Below are 21,797 nucleotides of genomic sequence, written 5' to 3' on the forward strand. Positions count from 1 at the left end.
GTTTCATTAAACTACTATATAAATATGGTCAACCTACCACACACGCTTTCAAATCTCAATGAAACAGTCTTTGCTTCCCATACTTCCAGGGTCAGTAACAAGAGTACCACTGTGCTAAATTCCAGTAACACGTATTCCACATTTAGGTGAGGCCAAAGTTTCTGATGTTTTCTAGAAGAAAAGTAGAGATTGGGTTGGTGCGGCCGTCAAGGTGAATGTTAAAGTCTCCGTGGAGGATGAAAGTGGTAGCTTTGATGATGTGGGGTGAGAAGAAGTCTGTTATTTCGCTGGCGAAATTTGTGTGGGGTCCCAGTTGTCTGCCTAGGAGAGGTTGGCTGTGATGTGTATCTTGAACATGAGGTATTCTATGTAGCTGGTGGGATTACCCACGTATCTGGTGCAGCTGATTGTATCTTTGAATATGCAAGGGAGTTATGTTGAGGGGTGCTTTTAATGTTTTCACAATTAAGTCAGTGCCTAAAAATGAAAGTGGTAGAAGCAAGCCAGATAATTACCGGCAGTTCAGAATGGATATTGCATAATACATTTTTACTAAACTAATTTGGGGTGTTTACTCAAATTCTTTTTATCTGACCATCCTGCATAGTGCATGTTAATGAACAAGATAAAAGATTTAGGCTGACACAATGAAAATATTTAACGTTTCATGAGTAAACCGACTTCACAAATAATGTTTAACTATGTATCTTAAAAGCATGTTTTTTTGTTGGGACGGAAAAGTCCTTTACATGGTAAAGATGTGTGTCCCTGCCCTGAGTGCCTAACTGCACTGCTGTCTGGATCCCTAATGCTTTTTTGTCATAGGTGAACACGACCATGCGTGAGTGCCATGACATAAACCTGTCTCACAGAGTACTGTTTTGTTGGGCCAGGAGGGGGGCCCAAAGTGCTACTTGCATTGTGGTGGAAGACAACAGCCTTCACGAGGAGTTAAGCTGCACACGTGCAGTCGTGGTGCATACCGTGTAGTGATCTGTAGTATTAAACAGGGAATTTTTACCCTGTGTCACTGTAGTGAGGCCTACAGGCTCACTCACCTTTTTAAAAGTTCCACTGCTGTGTGTTTCACTCAACCTTGGCTTACATCGGGTAGATGCGGAGTGCTGCATAGCGTGGAAGTAGTGACTCTGCGTTGTTGTATGTGTGCCTGGGAAGGGTACAGTACAAGGTTGGAGTAGTGTAATGTACTTTGTAGTGAATGTGTGGCTAGGACATGTACGGGGTGTATGTATGCCTGAGAGGAATACATTACATTAGAAATGTAGTATCGTGCAGTGCATGCACAGGGAAAGCATGTGCTGGCTGTATGTGTGCTTGCATGAAGTACAATACATGTTGGGTGGAGTGTGCAGAACGCATATAGTGAATGTGCATGCTAGCAGTGTGTGTGTTTATAATTGCACACCTGGTTGAATATAGAAATCTTCAGTGCTGAACAGTGCGTGCAGAGTGTGTGTGTGTGTGTGTGTTTGCTGGATACACATGAGGGTACAATGCATAGAGGTATTAGTGCTGAACAGAAAGTATGCTATGAATGTACACTTGGTGATCGTGCCTGCAATGGTCAATTGTATGGAGCAATGTGGGTTCCATTTTGGGAAGACCAGGCCTGTCTGGTGAAGACATGAAGATGAGAGGAATCTCCCAAGACAGATTTGTGTATTGCTTCATTCCTGCGAGCTAAGTGGGGACATACTGAAGGGAAAAGGAAATGTCTCCCTTTACACTTCAGTAGACTGCTCTTTGATTTAGTGATAGATCACAAGGAAGGGGCCCTGGGCACATCTTAGGAAGGGAGATGGGGCTGATATGTATTCATAAAGAGTTGGGGAGGGAGTCTGGATTAAACCTTTTGATGCACATATCACTGTGGGATATCAAGGTGTGAACTCTGGTCATTCCCATGAATTGTGTGGTGGGTCTATCAGCTTCGGAGTCATACCTGTTGTGACAGACACCTTTCATGGGGAAAGAAGAAAGATAGAAGTATCCACTTCAAAAGAAGCAGATCCCAACATAAAAATTCAAAGACTCAGGACCTAAATCACATTTGCTGTCTGGGTAAGGACTATAAGAAGGGGAGGTTGAGTCCCAAAAATGTTGTCATCTGCCAAGCAGCCAGCCAGTGTGAGAAGGGGAAGCTCTGCAAGACTTGTGCTTGTAACCAGGACTGGGGGCCAGGGCCAGTAGGTCTCCCTACTGAGTGAGGGGACATCACCCAGGTCACCACGAACACCTGCCCTGGAGCACCATCGCCTGCTTGCCAAGACCAGCATGCCGAGTAGGGAGAGCATTGGAAGGAGTGAGGTCCAGTGGACGGGGATTCCCTGAGCGAAGTGTGAGGGTGTGCTCTGATTGGGCTGTAGCCTGTGTGCAGTATCGGCTCGGCGACCTTCGTATGCCAGGAGAGGGCCGCCTTGTACTGAGCCATTTCACCAGGGACAGACTGGCTTTAGCATGCAATGTGCGAGTCAGGGAGGGTGGGGGCCAGTTTTGCAGCACTGGAGGGCATTTATTGGTTACTGGGGGGAGGTTTTGCTGCAGTGGTGCTGCAATATTGGCCTCCAGTAACAAAAGCAGCAGTGCTTCCCACTTGTACCTCCTCAAACCCCCCACCACTCTTCCCTACCCCTGCCCCCAGGAGCTGGCCCTTCAAAATTGCCAGGGCTCGTTTGGGTTCGCAATCCAGCCCTGTATTTCAGAGGCACTGAGCGGGAGGCACTATGCTGCACCGCCACACCGCGGTGACCCCGTATGCCAGCTAAATCATTTTGGGGCCAGGAGTGGAGTACTTGTGACTGCTGAAATTAGCAACTCCGTATGCCAGGAAAGGGTCACCATAGTGAGGGTGATCACATCAGGAGTGCCTGCACCCAGATCGTAACTACCACGGCAAACCTGTAAGGCAGGATGGGCTGCTCGTATCACTGTGGCTTAAGGTTCAGGTTGTCGCTCGAACGTGAGGAAGAATGCTGTGATCAGCAGCTGGAACCTGCATGCTGTGATCTGCACCTGACAAAGTCCCTGAGGTTTACCAGCACCATAGACACTTTTGGCTAATTCCTAAAGAGTCAAAAGGAGAAATGTTTAGTACAGCCTAATAGTTTGCATTCCGTGGATGCGGCCACCAGGGAATGGTGAATAACCCCAAACATGTTACACAAAAGGAGGGTGGGGCAGGGATTTGTTGGATAACTACTAGAGCCCAGACTTGAGGGGGATTGTGATATTGCTTTTGAATGTCATCCACCTATGCATGTATACAGTTAGAAACAAGTTGGCTTCGGTTTACTTCAAATTTAGTGACAAATCCAGAGTCAAATTTTGAGACAAATCCAGAATCTCTAGCAGAAGCTGAACCATCCCTCTCAACTTGTTTGACTTCAGTGGCCGATAGCTTAGAAGGGTGTATGGTCCAGGCAATTTTATCTACTAGGGAAAAGGCATCTTTCAATCAAGATATTACTATCCTTGACAGAATCTTTGCTCCACTTCGAAACCAATTCCAAAGAGTAATTCCTGATTCTCCAGTATTAGGGTGTCTTTCATAGATTCACATGCTTGCTTGAATATTCCCCGTCGTCGAAGTGGGAGCACCACGGTAAATAAAATAGCAAAGAAAAAAACAATAAAATATGTATGTAAAAACATAACATATAAAAATACACACTAGAAACAGTTGCAAATACCAGGTCATTATTCCCACGTAGGAATACATGGAGAGAAAGAAAACATTGGCAACATATCACTGTCATTATGTTAGTCCAAAATACAGCCAATCAGGCGCAAGCACCCCTCCAGAACCTTCTCCTCAGAGGCTCAGGCCCTCAGATTTTCTACCGCACGTCGTGTGAAGGGAGTCTCCCTGAGCTCTGCTCAGTTTTCTACTTTTCTCTGGTTTCCAGTACTTCTACAATGTCTTCAATTAAGAAGTCTTGTTTAGACCGTGTTCTTCTTGTGGGAAGTTGAGACTTTACTCTGAAGACCCCCACAAGAAATGTATATATTGCCTCTATCCGGACCATGAGGTAGGCAAATGTAAAATCTGCAGGACTTTCTCCACCAAGACCTAGAAGGATAGGGAGAGTCGCCTCCTCCTCTGGTTACAAAGGCTGAAGGACAAGGATTCAGCTCTTTCTGACGCAGACAGTTTGGTGTCAGGTTCCTCCAAAGCCACCTCAAAGCGTAGCAGTGTGCAGGATTTACCTTATCCCTTCTGAAGAAGACATTCTCACTCTTGAAGGCTCCTGCGGTGTCCTCATCTCCTCCTGCTCAGGCGTCTACAGCTTCTTCTAAGCACGTTTCCACCTTAAAACGTGTAAAATCGTTGCCGGGAGCTTTGACGATCGTCCCAACGACGAGATCTGCTGTCTCCGCCTTGTCGACGACAACAGTGACGACGAATTCGGCTTCTGGTTCGTCGACGGTGGCTCCGTCGACTGCATCTATGTCGACGAAGGTATGCCTCAGTTTTAAGACTGTCTCGTCGACGATCCCTATCGTCGAAGAAGAGTCTCTCGTCGTCATCAGGATCTACGTCGATGAGAGTTGAGAAGAAAGCCTCCTCGTCGGCGGCTACTCCGTCGACGGTGGCTTTGTCGACGACGGTTTCGTCGACGGTGGTGCCATCATCTTTCGCCTCCTTACCTCCGATGCCGCTTCCTTCATCCCGGTCTGGTGTTTCCTCCGCCGACCCTTTGCACCAACGTTGCCAAGTGCCTCTGGAACAGCTTGAAATTCCACGTGACACGCAGCTTCCATCGCCCCTGTTTGCGACAGGCTCTGAACAAGACCCGGTTTCTGAGGGTGAAGAGGATGATCATTTCCGGGCAGCACGTAGCCCTTCTGAACAAGTCATAAAGTGTCAGGACTATGGGGATGACATTGAGGACTCCTATTCTTCGGAGGAAGAACAGTCCATTCAGGTTCCGACGGCATCAATTCATCTGTCCCTCATTTCTAATCTTCAGCATATGCTAGAAGATTAAGACAGGCGTTTTCCGCCATCTCGTCAAGGCTCGCCTCTGCAGACAGCACCTGAGCCTGCACCACCTCCTATCGCTGTTCCGCTGCCGCAACAAGCACCTGCGCCTATACCACCTCCTACCGCTGCTCCACAGCCGCAACCGGTACCACCGCCTGCTCCTGCTTAGACCTCTATTCAGGTTCATGGCACGGTGTACGAAGATGATGATGATAATCTTCGCCTGGACAGAGAGGATGGAGAACTGCAGGATGACGATACTGATGGTGATGGCGATATGCAAGACTGGGACGATTACCAGATACAGACACCGTCCCCACCTCCTGCAACTCCGGGGGATTCCCCCCCTGTTGACATTGCAGGTTTCCATCAACTCATGGATAGGGCGGCACTCCGTTTTAAACTTTCCATGGTTCAAAGGAAAGAGGACTGCTTCTTGTATGACTTTAAGAGTCCGCCTTTCAAGCAAGTTCGGACAGTCCCGATCATCGACTTCATCTGGAATGAAGGAGCCAAGTTGATGCAAACGCCGAATTCCATCCCGGCACAGCTACCTCTATTGGAGAAAAAATATAAGATGCCCCAGGGTTCTCCAGCTTGCCTGCTGGCGCAGCCTAAACCGGATTCAGTAGTCACCCAGGCCGCCCAGCACCGTTCCAGAAACCCATCTTCCCCGATTATGGCTCCTCCGGGCCTTGAAGGTCGTCGCCTAGATGCCATCAAGCGAAAGTTCTCAACTATGGCTTCCACTACTGTAAGGGCAGCTAACGCTTTGGCCATACTGGGACGTTACGATCGTCAGATGTGGTCTGACATGTCCGCCTTGGTTGCCCTCATTCCGGAATCCTCAAGAAAAGAGGCTCTTAAAATCCTCCAGGAGGGGGAGAGAGCGTCGGAAGAGATCATCGACTGCTCCGTGGATATTGCCTGCACTGGCTTCCGTCAACTTGCAGGGGCGGTTGTTCTACGGCGCCATGGTTGGCTTCGGGCAACCTCTTTTCGCCAGGAGGTCCAGGCGAAGATTCTCGACATGCCTTATGACGGCGAGTCACTCTTTGGTCAGCATGTCGATGAGGCGATGCAGACGATGAAGAAAGATACTGAAACGGCTTGCTCTTTGGGCACTTTACAGTTCCGAAAACAGCCCTTTCGTGGTGCACGCGGACGTGGCACCACCTCTTCTTTTCGTGAAGGATCGAATCAATACCGCTCCTATGGCCAGGGAAAACAACGGTATTCCAACCAGCAGCAGCTGACCTCACGCCAGCAAACTTCCAAATCGTATCGTGGAAAATCTTCCTATAGAGGTTCCACTTCCAAAAGGCAATGACTTACCTTTCCCGCACAAGATTGGAGGTCGAATCTCCCTGTTCTTTTCTTGGTCCTCAATCACCTCGGACCGTTGGGTATTGGACATTGTATCAAAGGGCCATGCTTTAGAGTTCGTAAAATTTCCTCCTCACACTCCTCCAACTGGTCCGCCTCCTGCGCACCTGAAAGAACTTTTCCAACAGATTCACATCATGATTCAGAAAGGTGCCATCGCAGTGGTTCCCAAGTCTCAGAGGGGATGGGATTCTATTCCTGGTTTTTCCTCATCCTCAAAAAGACAGGAGACTGGCGTCCAATCCTCGATTTATGGGCACTGAACAAATACCTGAAGTGCCAGTCCTTCCGCATACTTACGCTAATGGAGATCTTCTGTCTTCTCTGCAAGGACGACTTCATGACCACCATCGACCTCCAGGACGCTTATTTCCATGTGCCAATTCTTCCTCGTCACCGAAAGTACTTGCGCTTCTGGGTGGGGCGGAGAGACTTTCAATTCAGGGTGCTGCCTTTCGGCCTGCGCTCCGCCCCTCGTGTCTTCACAAATGTTTTGGCCCCAGTAGTGGCTTACCTATGTCTTCAGGGCGTTCAAATCTTTCCATACCTGGACGATTGTCTCATCAAGTCGCAGTCTCACAACCAACTGTCTCGAGACACTCAACTCTGTCAGGACTTATTTCGCTCCCTCAGCCTTTCCATCAATACCGAGAAGTCTCAGGTCGACCCAGCTCACTGCAGGACTTTTCTAGGCGCCACTCTGGATACGTCACTAGCCAAAGCTTACGTGTCTCACGAACGTCAGCTGCGGATTCTACGCCTGGTGACCCTCCTTTGTTCAAAAGAGTCCGTTTCCGTTCATATATTGAAGTCTTTTCTGGGAATGGCGTCCTCGTGCATCTCTCCGATACCAACCTGCAGGCTCAGGAGTCACCCAATTCAGGAAGAACTGGACGGTCAGTGGCGTCAGGTCACCGGCTCCTTCAACGATCTCGTTCGTGTGACCGCTCGGATGAGGTCAGCTCTCCAGTGGTGGGCGCAGCCGTCCAACGTGGCTGCCGGGACCTCATTCCTCATCACAACTCGGGAACTCACTCGGACCACGGATGCCTCCTTGGAAGGTTGGAGCGCTCACCTTCAGGGGCTGTCCGTCAAGGGCAAATGGACTCCATCTCAAGGCTCCTGGCACATCGACAGGTTGGAGTTGATGGCCATCTTTCTGGCTCTCAAATCATTCCATCTTCTGATCCAGAGGGAATCGGTGATCATCCAAACAGACAATACCACCAGTATGCACTGTGTGAACAAGCAGGGCGGCACCAAGTCTCCTCTCCTGTCTCGGTTGGCACAAACTATCTGGGACTGGGCGATTCGGCACCATGTTACCCTGACGGCAGTTCATCTACCAGGAGTCTCGAACATCCTAGCGGATGCCCTCAGCAGGTCCGCATCCTCGACGCACGAATGGGAGCTACATCAGCCGACTCTGGACTTCATCTTTCGGTTTTGGGGTCATCCCAGCATAGATCTCTTTGCGAGCCCAGCGAACCGGAAATGCCCGCCCTTTGCAAGTTGGCTTCCCCATCCAGACTCGTCCGGGAATGCCCTTTTGATGGATTGGTGCGGTCTATTCGACTACGCCTTTCCGCCGATTCCGCTAGTTCCTCAGGTATTGTGGCAGATGCGGAGACAGACGTACCACATTCTCCTGATCGCTCCCAGATGGCCTCGACAAGCCTTGTTCTCGGAACTGCTGCTTCTTTCTCAGTGCAAACCCATTCTCCTTCATCCTCGAGCAGACCTCCTCACGATCGACGAGGGCCTGATCTGTCATCCGGACCCCTCCTCTCTCAGATTATCAGCCTGGAACCTGAGCACCTTGAATTTGCCCATTTGAACATCCCGCCAGGATGCAGAGACATTCTTGCCAATGCCAGCGCTCCATCTAGAATAAAGACTTATAAACTCAAGTGGGAAAGGTTCTGCCACTGGTTCGTGGCTGCCAACATTTATCTTGTTCATTCTACTCCAGCTCAACTCCTTCCGTTCTTTCTGGAGCTGGCACAGTCAGGGCTCTCCCACTCCACTTTGAAAGTTTTCTTGGCGGCGATTTCTCGCTTCCGGCAGGATGGCTCCTCCTCTCTCTGCTCTGCCAGGATCATTCGTCAGTTCTTCAAAGGACTTTTCAGGAGGTTCCCGCCCATTAGGCATCCTCCCCCAACCTGGCATCTTAACATTGTTTTGACACAATTAATGAAGGCACCATTTGAGCCTATCCACAAGGCGGATTTAAAAATTTTACTTTGGAAGGTGGCCCTTCTCCTTGCTTTAACCTCTTCACATCGCGTGAGTGATGTTCACGCCTTTACCATTAAGCCTCCTTTTCTCCAATTCAAATCGGACTGTGTAGTGCTTCGCACAAACCCGGCTTTCATGCCTAAAGTGCCCACGGACTTTCACCTCAATGAGCCTGTTTTCTTAAAGACTTTCTTTCTAAACCCTCAATCTCCAGCGGAGCAGCGTTTACATTCTCTGGATGTTAAGCGATGCCTTAAATTTTACATCGATAGGACGGCACCCTTTCGCAAAACTGATCAGCTGTTCGTAGCCTACGGACGCATGTGCAAAGGGTGTTCTGTCACCAAGCCAACTATTGCACGTTGGATTTCTTCAGCAGTTTCCTTCTGTCACCAGAAGGCTGGCAAGCCTCTACAAGCCTCAATGAGAGCCCATTCTACCAGGGCGATGTGATCCTCTACTGCCTTGTTTGCTGGTGTGCCGATTCATCAAATTTGCCGAGCAACTACGTGGTCCAGCAGGCACACTTTCAAGAGACATTATTGCCTTGAAACGATCAACGAAGCCGATACAGCAGTGGGACAAGCAGTGCTTCGCAATCTTTTTAACTAAGGTGAGCCTCTGCTTTCTACCCTCCACCCATATGGTTTGTGTAATGATACGGTTGTTATTATTTGTATCATTCCTCCTGGCTATGCTATGCTATTGGTGCATCTTCATACCTATGCATTGCTGATTTTGCTCTTGCTGCCAGCTATTACTGCTCACTATTCTATTCAAGCATGTGAATCTTTGAAAGACACCCTAATACTGGAGAAGAACAATTGTTACTTACCTGTGAACAGGTGGTTCTCCAGTATTGGTGTCTTTCATAGATTCACATGCGACCCGCCCTCCTCCCCTCAGAGGCTCGCTTCTCCTCCTAGACTCTTTTGTCACTCTTGTGCTATGAAAATCTGAGGGCCTGAGCCTCTGAGGAGAAGGTTCTGGAGGGGTGCTTGCGCCTGATTGGCTGTAGTTTGGACTAACATAATGGCAGTGATATGTTGCAAATATTTTCTCTCTCTCCATGTATTCCTATGGTTCCCCACTTAGAATGCAGCTCTTCAGTAGCTGTGGCTAGAGGAGCGAGGTATGCCGATATTTACCTTTCATTTAATAATCGCTCTCCATTTCTCTACATGGTATCAGCTGCTGCTAGGCGGGGATCGAGGATTAAAGTCAATAATACTAACTAGAAATGGTCTGAAACAGGACTTCCTGCTGGCTCCATTACTTTTCTCATTGTATATTTCTGACCTCCCTGACTACCTAACAACCAACAAGGGAGATGCTCCTAAAATAGGTGGCTACCCGTTTCCTTGTTTGATGTATGTGGTTGCTATTGCAACCTTGGGCCTACCTCCCAAGGACTTGACTAATAGGCTAGTTTATTTACAGCATTATGCCACCCTGCATTACTAGAAGATCAATGTCTCAAAGAGCAAGGGATTAATCCTAAAAAGTAGAAAGGCCCGAAAGTCCAGTAACTATACATGAGGCTTAGGTTCAGAGAAGCTGGAGGTCGTAAACTCATATACCTACATTGCTGCAGGTAACATGCTGGAAAAAGCACAGATTGAACATTGCTCCTCTAAGGCCTCTTCGCATGCCAATGGGTTACAAGCATGCTGTAACGCGATGGGGTGGAGACATTTTATTCACCTGCTATCAATTTTTTTAAGTAAAAATGCCTCTGACTTTATTATATGCCATTATATTAATTAATGTGACAAAGTGGGATTTTCTAGCACAAACGGAAGAGCAAATGTTATGTAAACTTTTTTGTTTGTTTCAATCCCATTAAATCTGGAATTTGGTTTGATAAGCTCTTATGTGCAAGGGCTGGCCAGCGTGATCTGGTGGGGCTTCCAGTTTAAGAATAGTAAAAAGGACTCTATGAGGGGCTTTATGAATCTTTAAATTTTTGGTTCAGAGCCGGAAAAATATACATTCTCAGGGGACTTTACCCTGGCGCTAAATCATTTTTAATTGCAGTAAGCAGCATTGGTATCTCTCTCTCCCACACAATTAGGATGCATTTAGTCCTACTAGCTATCACGCAGGCACTGTGTACTGTATGTCAAAGAGAAAGCTGGAGGTGGTGATTTCTTTCTGTCGCCCCCAAGGTAGCTCCGCGGTACTGGACCTGGAACTTGGACCATGGTCTTCGCCACTTCTGGACACTATTTCAAATTACCTTGCTTCCGTTAAATGTGCTAACAGCAAACTGGTCATCTTCTGGAGAAACAGGGAAATATTGTAACCTGTGTAGTTATACAGTCGGTGGTCAGCAATAGGCAAAGATGGCGCTCTAAGGTCTATCACAAGTACAAATCAGTTAAGGCAGGTAATCTGGCAAGGTACATAAGGTAGGGTAAAACCACCAGAACCCTACGTTTGTGGCCAGCAGACCACTTATTATACCTTATACTGCCGGATGGGGCAGCTCGTCTAAAAAAAAAACCTCCCTTATATTTGGAAGTATATTTAGTTCTCCGGACACCAGACTAATTGGTCTACCTCTCTAGGAGCAGTACTTTTAGGAACCCTTCCGGGTTGGAATTATCACTGGAATTAACCCGTTCCGGGCTCCCGTCGGCCATTGGACGACGGGAGCACTACCTCCCTAGTGCTGCCGTCAGCCAATTGCCGACAGAGCCCCGCCCAACTAATGGAACGCCCGCACTGCGCCGAAATAACGGCCGCAGTTAAGGCGTTAAGAGACTACTTGAAATTGACCTCAGCCCTGAAGAAGTCGCTGGGTAATCCCCTGTAACAGCGACGAAACACGTGTTGGCTAAGAAGGCTTAAAGATCTTGAATTAAAGACATCTGAAAATATAAAGACAAGCATCATTGTGATATTTAATGTAACTTTATTTATTTACTTTTGAACTTGTGCAGAGGATTTGTATATATTGTAACCTGTGTAACTCAGGTATCCAGGACCTTAATCATGTGCTGTTTGTCTGACCCGCAGTAAGTCTTCAGCGCCTTCATTTTCTAAAGCCATTAGTTTGTAAAGAATAGTATTAAATCAGATGAGGTGGCACAAGAATTTATTTCACATCCAAAAAATTAAGTAACTTGCACAAAAGTTTGTAAATGTTATATGAATGCATTTAGTTTGCTGTGGTGGTACCTGAAAATCTTTGGCCATCCAAAAATTCAAGTAATTTGCACATACGTTTTTAATAGGTTTTATAAACCTACATTAACTTGCATTTAGGTTGCTACTATATGAAAACGTGGTAACATGTACAAATGTTTTAACTTTTATTGTTCAGTATTAATCTGTTTCACATTTGCTCTCATGTTTTGTTTTTATATGGACCTCTTTTGAGTTTCAAAGGATAAACCTACCTGTGTTATTGAGGAAACTAGAAAATTTGTTATGTAAAGTACTATTATTACCATGTTTAACAAAGTACACACCATTAGGATTTAAATGCAGTTAAAAGTTTCACTTTTGCTGAATACATGTTTTTGCTTAAGGCTCATGCACCGGAGCAAAAACAGGATATGAGCACAATTCCAGTCCACAGGCACAGAATCTAGACTACCCACATAGGCCAATTAACAGACACTTTTTCATGCATAGAACTCCCACAGAGTACCATGCCACTAATATGCATATTTACATTAGCGTCCCATCAGGGGTAAGTTCCACTATATAAAAGCAAACATAGACCACACTTTCAAACATTTTAAGAGCCTGATAAAGAACTTTGGGCGAAATATGGAAAGGTAAATAAATAATCTCTGATGGACTTGCAGCCATTAAAATAAATGCCCTATACTTACGCTAACCTAACTCAATCATACTCATTTTGTTGGCTGTGGAAGGATGAAAGACAGAGTTCAATACTGTAACCTGAGACTTTTGATTATACACCTCTACCCCAGTATCAAGCACTTAACCCACTTCCTTAAAAGCTTTGATTTATTTTTAGTGTGGGTATTCATAGTTTTTTTGCTCTGAGCTCCGCCGATCAGGGCAGTACTTTTTCCTAAATAAAAATTATTAGTTTCCAACCCTTCCAAAAAATACTTGGTGAGTATATAAAACTTTGCAAACACAAGGAGATGATTGGATGGAGCGCTGAAACTTTTCAGATACTCACCCCCAATCACAGATCTGGGTTAACTCCATCACCGTTCTTTAGCTCACTTCACCACCCCAGTTCAGACACAGCTATATGCAAATTAGTCTTGACCCTGTGCCTCATGGGAACAGTCCAGCCCAAACTACCAAGCCATGTCTTCCCTGGACCGGAAACAAGCATCCTGGGGACCGGAAAGAAGCATCCTGGTACCGGTTTTGGGGTAACACCCCTCATCAGCCAGGCTAGCTTGAATCCAGTGGCAAAGTGAGCAAGGGACCCATGTTTGAGCATACCCTGCCAACTTAGGGCGAACAAAGCAAACACAAGGAGATGATGGATGGAGCGCTGAAACCTTTCAGACACTCACCAACAGTCACAGATCTGGGTTGAATCTTTCATTGTTCTTTAACTCACTTCACGACCCCAGTTCAGATACAGCTACATGTAAATCAGTCCTGAACCTGTGGCACATGGGAACAGTCCAGCCCGAACTGCCAAGCCATGTCTTCCCTGGACCGAAACAAGCATACTGGGTCCAGTTTCGGGATAGGACCCCTCATCAGCCAGGCTAGTTTGAATCCAGTGACAAAGTGAGCAAGGAACCCACGTCTGGGCATACCCTGACAACTTAGGGCGAACAAAGCAAACTCAAGGAGATGATGGACAGAGAGCTGAAACTTTTCAGACACTTACCCCCAGTAACAGATCTAGGTTAAATTCATCATCTTTCTTTAGCTCACTTCACTACCCCAGTTCAGACACAGCTCCTTGTGTTTGTTTTGTCGCCCTAAGTTGGCAGGATATGCCCAGACGTGGGTCCCTTGCTCACTTTGTCACTGGATTCGAGCTAGCCTGGCTGATGAGGGCTGTATGCAAATCAGACTTGGCCCTGCTGCTTATAGGAACAGTCCAGCCTGAACTGCCAAGCCAGGTCCTTCCTGGACCAGAAACAAACATCCTAGGACCGGTTTCGGGTAGCACCCCTCATCAGCTAGGCTAGCTTGATTCCAGTGACACAGCGAGGAAGGGACCCACGTCTGGCCAATTCAAAATTATTACTTTTCAACCTTCCTAAAAATACTTGGAGGATTTATAACTTTCCCAAAATATTCTAGGAGTGGGGTTAGAATATTAAATAAAAATGTAACTTTCAAGTGTCTGTCACGCCTACTACTGCCCTGAGGGCACAGTTCAGAGCAAGAAACACGAGTGCAGGTTCATTATGAGGAATCCCCAGAGATGCCTCCAAGCAAGGCACTAGGCAAAAACATAGGGTGACCAGATGGTTTCTTGTCACGGGGGCCCCACTTCTCCATTCGTCGACTTTGCCCTCGTGTGTGTAATTAGATGAGCCTAAATGAACCAAAATCACAATACACAGATTGCACTATGTTAAATCAAAATCCAGAACTGGGAAAGTTGTGTGCCTGTGGTATGGAGTTGGCTGGTCAACCTACACAAGCAAGTACCTGCAAAGAAACTGTAGGAGCCCCCAGGCCCATAATGCTTGTGTCCTCGCTGCACGTCGAATACTTCCCCCAGAAGTGCAAGGTAGAGCCCGTGGCTTCCTTCAGTTCCTGTGTACCGACCCAGCTCGGTGCTGGTAAGGAGCCTGTCGGGTGCTTCCTTCGGACTTGCGCACTCCTCCGGTGGGGGGAAAAGGTAGGATACCCCAGGAAGATCCGCAAGAGGCCATGGATCCCAACCAACCAGCACCACCGCGGCCAGGCAGGTGGCAACGGCTGCTAGATAGCCCAGCATAGCAAGTGAGCGCCAGTCAAAACACAAGCAGACCAGCTCAGGAAGGCTGGCGGCTACACGACTTTTACCGTGAACATAGAAAGAGGACTGACACACCTTATCACCCTCCAATCGACAGCGAAGGAGTGCTTACCCTCAAAACTCTCTTAAATGTATAAATAAGGTTGCCCTGACCGTGGTCTGGTGTCCATGTCAAACATCCGACGGAAATGCATTAAACTTGGAGGACTGATAGCTCGAAAGAAACTGCTGGAATTCTATCGACAAATCAAGGTCAGGGGCCACAACTAATAGTCATTTCGAAGTAAAACTAGATCATCAGTTATTTTCAAAGAGACAGACTCAAAGGTAGACTACTAACGGCCCAAGCTAGACTGAATCGGGTGGGAAGGATGGTGTAACAGGGAAAAAAAGCAAAATACACCAAAAACAACACTGCAAAACAAAACATGCCGAAGCGTATGTCAAAGGAATCCATAAGAGAAAATAATGTTAAAAACGTTCAATGCAGAGCATTAGGAGTAAGAGTTGGCACTTGTTGACTTCTGGAAGTTGGCTGTGCAGGTAAAATCACCTTTGTCACGCGAGAGATGAGAGCGTGGTTGCAGAAATCCTATCAAAAACACTAGACCGCGAATAGGGAACTCCTAACGCAGAGGTTAACCAATCAAAGCTCGTTCCGTGGCGCATTTTACGACTTTTTCTGACACTTTCACGACGTGCCGATGGGACGTTCGTGTGGCGCTTTACGGTAGCCCAGAGCAGGCCCGAAGTTGACAGCTCTCTCTCTTCGGGAAGTGGATGCCGGCAGTGGAAGAGGGTGCGGCACGGCGGTCAGAGGCGCCATGGGGAACGCCATGGGGAACGCAGTGGGCAACGGGGGCAATGGAGAAGAAGAGGAAGCGGTTGAAGGCATGTCAAGCACAGCTGTTGACTCGGGTGGGGGTCCGGAGACTCCCCCTCCCGGGGTGCTGCCGGCACCGGGTCTCCTGCTGGACCCTGCCCAGCTGCGGGAGGCTGCGGCCCGCCTGCGCCAAGAAGCTTCACAGGAGTCACTCGTAGCACAGCACCATGACGTGCTTCTCCGACGGCTGCAGGAAAGACAGAGTCGCAGCGAGGACACCGTCACCCTGGACCAGTTCTGCGAGATGCTGGAGAACCAGGGGGCCGGGGGCCGCGAGGAGGGAGAGCAGGTGAGGGATCCTGTTGGGTAAAGCAGTGGATGGACCAGAGATTAGCTGGTTCAGAGCCTGGGCATTCGGGAGAGGAATGGGCAGGGAAAGGGGATGGGTAGTTGCCAGGTTATTGAGGGAACAAACAGGGAAGCAGTTGGGAGAGAATAAAGAGGTGAACATGGGATGTGGTGCGAGAACGGGAGGAGGATCGTTACCTGTGATGCCAACCTACATGCAGTGCTTTAAATTGGCCGGTACTGTCCGGTACGAGTACCGGCACTTTTTTATTTTACCACGGAGAGTACCGGCACTTCTCACGAGAGATGTAATACTTTTAATTGGAGAGTACAGCCACTTCTCAGAAATAATAAGCAGGGACTCTGGTACAGAGTACCTGCACTTCTTTTTTCCATTTTAAGGACTGCCTACATGAGAGTGCTTATGGGAGCAGTAGTGGGGTGGTCATATGCTATAAGGGATCTAGTGGGACCATGAAGAAAGTAATTTATTTTATTTAATGCGATTTTATATAGCGCAAACTTTACCCGAAGGTGTCAGAGCGCTTTACATAAGAACCAGTTGCAAATCATAAGAACTTAGAATTACATGCGTTACATAAAAGATACAAACAGAAAGAATTGCAAATGTACAAGATGTAAAGTCACACAAGGAAGAGATACAAACAGAAAGAAAAATTGCAAATGTACAAGATGTAAAGTCACTCAAGGAAGAGATACAAATGGATATACTCTGAGTCACATAGGAATGGTAGAGAGTACAAAGGTCTACTGCATATACTAGTGATTAGAGTTATCTCTCTATACATAAGGAAGGGATAGAAATGGATATACCCTGAGTCACATATGAATGGTAGAGAGTACAAAGGTCTACTGCATATACTAGTGGTTCCAGGGACAAGGGTGATGCATTTATTAAAGGAGAAATGGGAGGGGTTGGTTTGTTGTGGCAGGAGGCAGCCCAGACGACGTTAGTACCTGCTTTTCAGGCACCTTGATTGATGTAGGCTGCACTGCCTTAAACAGATGAATGTTTTATGTTAAAAAAAAAACTTGTACAATTGTGCCCATTTTGTAACCGTTTAAATACAACTAAGTTCCTAATATCCTTTCTTTATTTCATCCGCAAGCTTTCTAGAAATCTGTGTTAAATGAACTATTGGTACACTACAGGAACATAATTTCAAACCACTTGTAATACCAGCAACAGAAACATGTAATGAATATATCTTAATTGCTCATCAACTCTGAGCATTTAAGTTGTATAGGTGGTTGCTTGACAAAAACATTCTAGCTCCCCCTCTTTTACCCTTGTGTGCTGTTGGATCAGTCAAATCATTATCAGCCTCGTTGCTAAGCGGTGTAGCATCACCTCGTTTCACGAAAGTATCAGTTACTCCCCCCTATTATCCTGTCTGCCATTTGCATCTCATAATTGACACCGCAACTTACAAGGGACAATGGTGGGCTAGTCATGCAGCTCATCTCCTACCAAGACTTAAAATTATAACATACCGTCTACAGGTCCCTATTAGTTTTTCATCAATATTGTGGTTCCTGATGGAAATGAAAGACATGTTGCTCCATTCCCAATTCCTAGGGATAGTAATACCATCTGCAGTCTTAATGCAGTAAATGGAACAAACCTTTAGAGAGCTTCAAGATCAACCGTACACCCGAGTTGTGATTTCCAAGCTATACCAACTTTGTACAAATATATTTGGTAACTTGGTTCATCTTGACCGTGAACAGTGGGAGCCAGATAGAGGTCAACATGTAGGTGGTAGAATATTTCTCCAAACAAAGTAAATCAATCGCCATGAATAACAAATACAATCTCGGACGTTATTCAACAATCCACAGAAACTCGTGGCTCTCTCGTCCCACCGTACTGCAGACTCCACACATTTAGCCTGGAACTGCTCTGTGATCCTAGCCTTTTGGAAGGAAGTCTTTGATATTAGGATTGATATCACGGATAATTGAACTGAATGGTCCCCTCTGATCGCACTTTTGGATTATGATGCTAAAATCCCACGCAGTATCAGGAAGCTGACTGCTATGAGCCTAATCTTCTCAAAACTTAGGATAGCTACACCCTGGACCCCGTAGTTCACTGCCCTCCGCAAATAGTTGGTTAAAGGACTCTTCACGTTTTGATGACTTAGCAGAAACCCTTGTGTATTTATAAGCAGCAAACACAAGGAGATGATGGACAGAGCACTGAAACTTTTCAGACACTCACCAATAGTCACAGATCTGGGTTGAATCCATCATCATTCTTTAGCTCACTTCGCTATCATTGGATTCAACCTAGATATGTGACTGCGGGTGAGTGTCTGAAAAGTTTCAGTGCTCCGTCCATCATTTCGGCTTTGTTTGCCCTAAGTTGGCAGGGTATGTCCAGACGTGGGTCCCTTGCTCACTTTGCCACTGGATTCAAGCTAGCTTGGCTGATAAGGGCTGTTAGCCCGAAACCGTACCCAGGATGCTTGTTTCCGGTCCAGGGAAGACATGGCTTGGCAGTTTGGGTGCTCTGTTCCCACGAGGCACAGGGTCAAGACTGATTTGCATATAGCTGTGTTTGAACTGGGGTGGCGAAGTGAACTAAAGAACGATGATGGATTCAGCCCAGATCTGTGATTGGGGGTGAGTTTTATCTATCTATCTATCTATCTATCTATCTATCTATCTATCTATCTATCTATCTATCTATCTATCTATCTATATCCCATCAAAAATAGACTGAAAGGTTTTTGGAACCCTTTAAGGACATGTACCCAACAAATGCTGGTAATCTCCTGCACTCTCAAAGTCCTGCCTAAGATATACATTTTCGTTAGTGATATAAATACTGGGTACAGGTGCTATATACGGGTCTAAGGTCACTCCTAACCATTTTCACGTCTACCGGTTGAGGAACTATTGGCATTGCATATACCTGGCACACATTTGGGCTCATATTCACCCTATTATTTCTAGCACTGCCTCTCATGTTTCTGTTTATATGGTGTCCATGATGATGGTGGCTAATTGGCCTAATGATAAATATCGACCCCTGCGGTAAATGAAATGAAGTTAGAAAAAATGAGGAGCCATATCCTTTGTATGGTGCATTTCAATTTTTTTATCAACTTGAGCTAAAGACTAATATTTTGCTGAAATCTGTATTGAGCAGTACACCATACATCAAAAAGTACATTGTGCAGATCATAAAACTCCAGTTGGGGTAGTTTTAATGTTCAAGCTGTTTTGGCTTTCTATGTCTCCATCTGGTTGTAGTAACTGTTCTGTGACTGAAACCCACTGTCCCATTGCCGTTAAGTATAAATAGGTTTAAGACTTGAAGGGTCCGTAGACCAAGAACCAACTTAAATAACCAGGGTTACTTAGTTAGGCACTCTTCATTCTCATAAAAAATCACAGGTTTATAGATTTAAAAACCTTCTCAGAAAATTGAAATTCTCTGTTACCTGCCACTTTATGTACTGATATAAAATATTGTCCTAAACTCAGCGTGTCAATCCTGTGCTAATTTGGTCACATTTTTAACTCAGTTGGTACAAAATAGACGTAAAAGGAGGTGTAGTATTTGAAATAGCCATGCTATAAATGGGCTACCCATGTTACTTACTTTAATTATATCCTTCATTGCCGTTAGCAAACACATTGGCATTTTGTGGAAAAGGTATCTGCTGTTGCAGTAGATGACAAGAATCAGAAATCATTCTGTTGGGTTTGCAATAGGCAGACAAGCCAGGCAGGTAATCAGCGGAAGAGGCTGCCCAGAGCAGGCAGTGGATTCGTCTTTTGCAGAAGTTGATGATTTAAATCATGTAATATAATTGTTTGCTATATCTAGAGAGTCCGGAGCAGAGACCTGTTCTCCGATACACATGTTAAACAGCCAGTAAGTGCAACATGGACCCTGAGAGTATGTCTCTGACTTGGTCTTTCAGGGCCAAATACTTGATGGTTTTGACAACCAGGTATAACGTGATGCTTCTTTAAAGATGGTATTTTTCACTTTAAAGGTGCGAAAGGGAGCAATGTTTCTTGCTGTTGCAGCTGGTCAGATACGCTTCCAATATTCTTGATGGAAATGTGTGTTTTATGCCTAAGGGCGGCAGTTTACATTGTCCCTAGTAAAGACTTTAGCTTTTGTTTTTTTATACCGTATTATATTGGCATTTGAACAATAATAACATTGACAGTACACTGTCCAGAAAGTAGACACAAATCCTTAAGGTAATGTTGTCGATTGCCACATTAATCACAAAGAAAAAGGAGAATGACTGTTGCACTTCGCCACCCCAGCTCCCTGCGCCCACGGGTTGACAGACTGCGGACCACCTCCAGAATTAGGAAGCATAGTGGCCACCTTCATTAAGCTCTGTAAGTTTGCACTTCGTGGTCTAGAGAGGGGGATGTGTGGTGAAATTGTAATCTTTTGCCCTCAACACCGTCTAAGACGTATAATAAAACCAATTTGGGCGTCTGTTGAGGTGGGTGACCGCTGGACCTCCCCCAGATAAGTCAAGACCCCCCTTGAGCCCTCCCACCCAGAAAAGAATAAGGACCGGGCATCCCCATACTATATGAAGAAAGTCTCCATGAAGGATGGAGCAATGCAGGCAGGTCGGGGAGGCGAGCACGCCAATGTGCCATAGTCTGGAGCGTGTGATGTAAACTCTGAAGGTATTTGAACTTTATGAGACTATATTGGCCGGCGATAGCTACCTCCCTCGAAGAGCCAGTCATCGTTGTCAGTCTGCTTAAGACCCTGTGTCCATGTTGCCCAAAACCTGAAAGGAGTTGGGTGTGTTTATAACTAATGACAATTATGAATGAATGCATTTATTATGTCGGGTAGGTGGGCAGGTGGGCTGAGAAGTACCTGGGCCTCCAAGGGAAAAACTCCAGGACCTCCTCTGGAATTGAGACATAGGATTGGAGTGCATGTCTAAGCTGCAGGAAGCAATAAAATTGGGTTTTGTGAAGTTCATATTTTCCCTGAAAGCTGTGAATGATTCAATAGTAGTCCCTACCATAATGTCTCCCATGGTTGCGATCCCCATGAGATCTTAGGTGCCCAAGTCCTCCAGTACAGTCAATCATGGGAGCCAGCACCCATTACATAGTAGGATTTCCCTTCATAGGCGTTTGTTCCACCGCAGTGTCTGGAGAGTGTCGTGCCAAACACAGAACACTTCCCTTGTTGCTGAGGGGAGTGCTGGAGGAAGTGTGCCACCTTACCAGGTGTGTGCATTTGGCTGCGTGGCCCATTTCTCTGAGGAGTATGCTTGAGTATCTAAGCCTTGATACCACCACTCATTAAGAATCACTAGGTCTGCGGCTCAATAATATGAAAGGATGTCGGGTGTGGCCAGCCCTTCCTCAAAGGTGGCTTTGAAGAATTTGGCAAGTGCGATTCTGGGTGATCACTCCTTCCAGAGGAAGCGCTGCATAGCCGCATCAGGCGGGTAAAGAAAAGACGATAGCCATGAATACTCAAAGCAGTGCAACCTCTTGACAGCACTGACTACATTTATTTCATGAGTCTGATAATTCACCCAACTTTTAGAGCAAATTTGCTTGGATTGGTACCAGAGTTATGTTATCCAATCAGCAGTTTTGTTAGTGCAAGTAATACAGGTGCCTGCTCTTGACTTATCTTTTCTCTCTGTTAATTGGATCATGGATATGTAGCCAATGGTACCTCCTCTAGATACTGAGGAAATCAAGAAGAGGATAAGACGCCTCCAAGTTATCCCAAATAGAGAGGCCTCTTGTTTCTATGTTTTCACTGTGTGCACTGTGAGTTCATGTTGCATTCCATTTTAACACTTCCATGACTGGAGAACTCTCGATCTTAGCCCATCAGTTCATTCTGATGAGATTCCGTTTGAATCGGATTCTTTTGATGTTTGGGTATCCAGCCAGAAGATTCAAACACTCGGACTTGCCCATGTGCCCCTGTGATTCTAAGTCACCACAAAACGATCTACATCTGGTACTCTTCTGTAGCGTGTATGCCCAAGAAAGAAAGACATTTATCATCCCTATTT

General features: G+C 46.2%; 2 protein-coding genes across 2 annotated transcripts in view; one reads left to right on the forward strand and one right to left on the reverse strand.

Annotated features, from left to right (window-relative positions):
- Positions 1–14,615, reverse strand: part of CYB5D2 (cytochrome b5 domain containing 2) — an 85,101-nt gene extending 70,486 nt beyond the window's left edge. The window contains exon 1 of the mRNA XM_078679683.1: positions 14,246–14,615. Coding sequence (XP_078535809.1) covers positions 14,246–14,537 — 292 coding nt within the window. The 5' untranslated portion in view covers positions 14,538–14,615. The remainder of the gene's footprint in view (positions 1–14,245) is intronic.
- Positions 14,616–15,272: 657 nt separating this feature from the next.
- The window catches only part of ZZEF1 (zinc finger ZZ-type and EF-hand domain containing 1), a 1,627,273-nt gene continuing 1,620,748 nt past the window's right edge, over positions 15,273–21,797 (forward strand). Inside the window, exon 1 of the mRNA XM_078679684.1 lies at positions 15,273–15,730. Within this exon, the coding sequence (XP_078535810.1) occupies positions 15,383–15,730 (348 nt within the window). The 5' untranslated portion in view covers positions 15,273–15,382. The remainder of the gene's footprint in view (positions 15,731–21,797) is intronic.

This window comes from Lissotriton helveticus, chromosome 3_1, assembly GCF_964261635.1.
Source record: "Lissotriton helveticus chromosome 3_1, aLisHel1.1, whole genome shotgun sequence".
Taxonomy (NCBI): domain Eukaryota; kingdom Metazoa; phylum Chordata; class Amphibia; order Caudata; family Salamandridae; genus Lissotriton; species Lissotriton helveticus.